We start from the raw sequence: 5,247 nt of genomic DNA on the forward strand, positions 1-5,247 counted from the left end.
TTCTGGAACCGGAAACGGAGTCTGTTTTAAACTTAAACCTGATCCTGGATCAGGGTTCCGGTCTGTGCCGTTAAAGTGCCAGAAACACGCAGACCTGCAGATGGCAGTGGCGGACCGTAGCACACCACAGAAGAAGAAGAAGAAGAAGAAGAAGAAGAAGAAGAAGAATCTGCGATGGCGCCGAGCAGTTTGTAAACAGATGTGAGCAGATGTTTTAGCGCGTGGACTCAGGACAACGGCTTCGTCACATATCCGAGGAGAAGATGAGACTGAGCGTAGATCGCCAGCAGCGACAGGACGGACCGACCCCGCAGAAAGAGTCGCGCTGACGGTCAGGAAGCCCCGCTAGCCCCGGCTAACAGTGTTAACAGTGCTAGCAGAGGTCCACTTCACCTGTGCGCTGATACTCGATCACCTGTCCGCTGAACTCCAGATGTTTTGGTTTCTGATAGGTCAGATCGATCAGTGGGAATAAAGCGAGATAGAAACATTAAAGTGACCTGAGACTGTCATAGAGTGTTGATCGAGTGTAGATTTGATGTAGTGATGTGTCTTTCTGTGTCGAGGCTTCGAAGCGTGTGGCAAGTACTTTTTTTTTAATGAAGCACGCATCGAGGCTCGTGGTGATGACATTTGAAGCCTCGCAGCTAGCCGACTTAAACTATAAACGGCAGCGAAACCTAAAGGACCCCGCCCCCCCCCCGACGTACAAAGCACACACACACAGTTTATGGATTTGGGACTTTATTGCGAGTTTGTTTTCTGTTTTTTGGATTTTTTTTGCGATGGAACCAGCAAGAAAGAGGAACGAGCTCTCATAATAAGATATGCATTGTAATAAATTGAGTAATAATTACGCAACACATTCACATCACAACCCTCTGCCCAATTTACCTAATTTACCCTGCACGGTGGCGTGGTGGTTAGCACTACTGCCTCACAGGTAGAATACCATCTTGAAGGCCTGGGTTTGATTCCACCTTGGCCCAGGCCCCTCCCTCTCTCTGTGTCCAAAGACATGCACTTAGTGGGGTTAGGTAAATTGGCCACTCTAAATTGCCCAATGTCTTTCTGTATCACTTTGCCTATTCTACATTTTCTGTCCACTTGATGGCGCAGTAGAGCAAATGAAGTGGCCCATGAGTATACTAATTGGATGGAAAGCTTCAATGCTTCATGAAGCTTCATCTCACCATCACTAATTTGATATTGTCTTGACACCTGTGAAGATTAAAACATGTTTATTGCATAAGTTTAAAGATGTTCCCGATCCCCAGTTAAGGTGTTAAGCAGGTGGACAGGTGAGTGCAGGTAAAGGAGAGTGTGACCAGCCAGAGACATCTGGAATCCAGATTGGAGCTAAATGGCCAGTTAAACTGGAACACCTGAGCCAGCAGGTGGAGTCACACATCTGTTCTGATAAAAATTCATGGCATCACTCGTTCATTTGCAGGTGAGGCTGAAGTGGAGGTAGAGCTCTAGCTCCACTGTTTTGGAGTCAGCTCTGATTGTGTCTTGTTTGTTCTGATTCAGGTTCTCCTCCAATCGTGATCCGGTCCAATCAACAGTGGCAGTGATGGCGTCTCGTGGGCGGGGCCAGAGGATGCCGAGTTTCACCATGGATGCAGTTAGAGGAGATGGTCTGCCTCCGTCGGTGCAGCAGCCGACACCTGTGTTTCCTGTAAGAGACTCAGAAGGGGTGGGGGCGGGCAGGTGTGAGCTCAGCCCACAGTGGTCCTGTTTCATGTTCAGGTTGGGTGTGGCCTGGTGTGGTCTCTCAGTAATGTGGTTCCCACGGGTCATTGAAAAGTCTGAAAATAAAATCAAGAAAAGTAAAATCTGACAGACTTTACTCCATATACACCACAAGCCTCGCTCCACCTGAGCAAAATAAGTATGATAAAATGCTTGTTACTCTCAGCAAGTTGGCTTCATGTACTCAGGTCCTCTGAGATTATTGATTATTGATCTGTGCGGAAGTTTGGCTTGTTTGTAAAAACTTGACGTTGGTCTAAAAAAGAATGAGAAAAGGTGCCGAGAGCTGCCGAGGAACCTGCTCAGAGGGTGTCTCATTTTAGCTTCCATCACTCATCAAGAATCTGATCAATAACCACTCACAGGAAGCTGTTCATGGAGAGCCTTTAGTTTGAAAGTCTGACTGTACATAGACAGGAAACGGTGTGAAATAAAGTAAATGTCTGATTAGTAGGTGACCTGCTCTACCTCCTGAGCTACAGCCACCCCGAGTCAGAGGGTGTCTCTGAATTCAGGCTGCATCCTTCCACGGCCGGAAGTGAGCAGCTGTGAAATGGGGCATTCATATCCACATATCCACATATTCCTGCTATTCCCGCCTTCACCTCAGTGTAGCTCCTGTCACCTAGCAACCGTGACAGCATGAAGCACAGCTGTAGAAAAGAAGCTGTAAAAAATGGAGCCCGAACTTTTGTTCTTTCTGGGGGTTTTTTTGGTTTATTTAATCTTTGAAGACCTGCAGGATTCTCTGTGCTACATCCACGAATAAAGATGAGCAAATTATTTATTTCCAGACACACTGACAGTTCTGCACTGAGACATTAAAGTTAATAATTTCCTGTTGTCGTGCAGGTGATGGAGCAGAAGCCCCTCCCACTGACAGGTGGGGAGGAAGCAGAGTACCTGTTGGCCCTGAAGCAGGATTTCAGAGGCGCCATGAGGAGTCTGCCCTGCTTCATCCAGCCAGTGGTGACTCGCAGAGGTCAGCGGTCACACTCAGCTTATTTATCAGCTGATGTTCTGGAACTTTATTGTGAAAGGCTCACCTGTGCTTCCTGTTTCTTGTCCAGATGTGGAGCGTTACTCTGATAAGTACAACAGGAGTGAGCAGATGGACAGGCTGCTGGACTGGGCTCCAGGTGAGGCTCCGCCAAAAGTAGGTGACCGATCAACAGCCAGCAGCGTTAGCATTTTTTGGGGGGGGGTGTTTATCCAATCAGAAACAAGGTGAAAGTCTGCACATGCTCAGTAGTAGAAGTTTATATAAAGAGTAATTTTCAGGTATAAAAATTCATTTTAAACCACAGTTAAACATCGTTAGACCAATTCAATTCAATTTTATTTATACAGCGCCAAATCATAAGTCGCCTAAAGCCTCTTTATATTGTAAGTTAAAGACTCTACAATAATTACAGAGAAAACCCAACAATCAAAATAACCCCCTATGAACAAGCACTTGGCAACAATGGGAGGGAAAAACTCCCTTTTAACAGGAAGAACCCTCCCACAGAACCAGACTCAGGGAGGGGCAGTCATCTGTTGTGAGTGGTTGTGAGTCAGCAGTCTGAAAGCAAAGTGTTCTATTGGGGTGATACAGTACTATGAGGTCTTTGACATAAGGTGGGGCCTGATTATTCAAGATCTTGTATGTGAGGAGAAGAATTTTAAATTCTATTCTGGATCTAACAGGGAGCCAATGAAGAGAAGCCAATATGGGAGAAATATGTGTACCCAGATATTACTGTGTACTTTTACTGTGTACTCAGGTATTACTGTGTACTGTTAATGTGTAGTCTTTGCTGTTAAAGATGTTGACCATTTCTTCTTCTCCTCTTGCTCCAGACTGGAAGAGATTCCCCAGAGAGCTGCGAGTCCACGTCAGGAAAACTGTTAGAGACGGTCAGTAGACTCAGTACTCTGAGTACACTGAGTTCCGTTTATTTGAGCAGCAGGTGATTGACAGGTCATGTGTTTAACGCTGTCCTCGGTCTGTGTGTTCAGGTGTTTTGGCCACAGTTCAGTCTCCACCGCCTCCTCCTCCTCAGATGAAGAAGAAGAATGTGAAGGATAAAGAGGAGTTGCTGCTCAAACTGGAGGTGAGACAGACTGAGTCATTTAAGGTTTGCGAAGGTTTAAAGTGTTTAGGTGAAACACTTTCAGTCATATTTAACTTTTTGGCTTTTGAATTCAGAGATAAGATTTCTGTATCCAGGATGTCACTGTGTGGGATTTCTTTCTTTTTTAGCTAGTTTTTATGACCTTAATCAGACAGTAAACTGTGAAGAGAGACAGGAAAGTGGGAGAGAGGGGAAGGCACGCAGCAAAGGCCCACGGGTCAGACATGAACCCGGGCTGCCTGCTCACCCACACAGCCACCCTGGCACCACACTGTCTGAGATTTCTTGATTCAGGATTTCGTTACCCAGGATTCATTTATGTTTTTCCAAGTTGCTGCAGGCTGCGTTATGTGTTTGATGATTCTCTAATATTATTAATTTAGTCCAGAATGAAGGTGTTCCTAGTAAAGTGGATTTTTATTGACCAAAGTTCAGTGTGAACTTTCTGCTGGTTCCACCTTAAACTAACGAGTCCACCTTAACTGTGTCAGAGTCTAGAGAAGAAGGAGGAGCAGGCGGCCTCAGAGGACGAGGAGGGAGACATGAAGAAGAAGCAGGAGGAGGAGGCTGAAGGAGAGGAGGAGTACGATGAAGAGGAGTTTGAGGAGGTGAGAGCTAATCAGTGATTTTGTTCGATTACTGAGCAGGAAGTGAAATTGATTGGCCGTCAGTGACGTTCTTCTCTTTAATGGGTGTGTAAGCAGATGCTAAAACAATCCCAATAATCTCTGAAAATAATCTCTGTAAACTGGGATTAAACTGGTGTCAAACTAGGATTAAGCCAGAATAAATCTAACTGCTATTAAAACTGGACTATTATGGGATCCGTTTGGGATTAATCTGGTACTGAACTAAAATGACTGTGATTAATTTGGGACTAATTGGTACTATACAGATATTAAACTGGTATTAAAATAGGATTAAACAGATTAATCTGAGTTTAATCAAGACTAAGCTGGGTTTCATATTGGACCACACAGTGAGTAATCTTGTATTAAACTGAATTTAAAAGAATCAATCTGAGAATAATCTAGGACTAAACTAAAACTAAACAGGCATTAATCTGGGATTAATGTTGGATTAATCAGTTGGATTTTCTTCACACTGCAGGAGACGGATTACATCGCTTCGTACTTCGATAACGGCGAGGACTTTGGAGGAGACAGCGACGACAACATGGACGAGGCTATTTACTGAAACACCAGCACCATCATTTCCTGTCACATGACCTTCCGGTCTGATTGAACTGAACTGAGTCAGACTGATGATGATGAAGCACCTCTGATGGAATTTTTTTTCTGAATGTTTTTAAACTTTTGTATTAAATGTGGTTCCTTTTATCTTCTGCTGCAGCTCAATAAACATGATCATTACA

General features: G+C 44.5%; 1 protein-coding gene across 3 annotated transcripts; it reads left to right on the top strand.

Moving 5' to 3' along the window:
• The first annotated feature begins 143 nt into the window (after window positions 1-143).
• On the top strand, window positions 144-5,247 carry polr3glb (RNA polymerase III subunit GL b). 3 transcript variants are annotated; one of them, XM_030749911.1, is made up of 8 exons: window positions 144-331; window positions 1,534-1,681; window positions 2,608-2,737; window positions 2,826-2,894; window positions 3,598-3,654; window positions 3,757-3,851; window positions 4,364-4,480; window positions 4,983-5,247. In XM_030749911.1, exons 2-8 carry the CDS (start codon window positions 1,577-1,579, stop codon window positions 5,067-5,069), a joined length of 660 nt encoding a protein of 219 aa, XP_030605771.1. In that variant the 5' UTR covers window positions 144-331; window positions 1,534-1,576; the 3' UTR covers window positions 5,070-5,247. The 3 variants fall into 3 exon arrangements, with proteins under 3 accessions (XP_030605771.1, XP_030605772.1, XP_030605773.1); XM_030749912.1 differs by lacking the exon at window positions 144-331 and adding an exon at window positions 338-1,453; XM_030749913.1 differs by lacking the exon at window positions 144-331 and adding an exon at window positions 338-1,397.

This window comes from Archocentrus centrarchus, chromosome 16, assembly GCF_007364275.1.
Source record: "Archocentrus centrarchus isolate MPI-CPG fArcCen1 chromosome 16, fArcCen1, whole genome shotgun sequence".
Lineage (NCBI taxonomy): Eukaryota > Metazoa > Chordata > Actinopteri > Cichliformes > Cichlidae > Archocentrus > Archocentrus centrarchus.

Coding starts and splice junctions, on each gene's coding strand:
- polr3glb (XM_030749911.1), top strand. CDS start 1,577: ATGGCGTCTCGTGGGCGGGGCCAGAGGATGCCGAGTTTCACCATGGAT. Junction 2,895..3,597: donor GCTGCTGGACTGGGCTCCAG/GTGAGGCTCCGC, acceptor CTCTTGCTCCAG/ACTGGAAGAGATTCCCCAGA. Junction 4,481..4,982: donor ATGAAGAGGAGTTTGAGGAG/GTGAGAGCTAAT, acceptor TTCACACTGCAG/GAGACGGATTACATCGCTTC.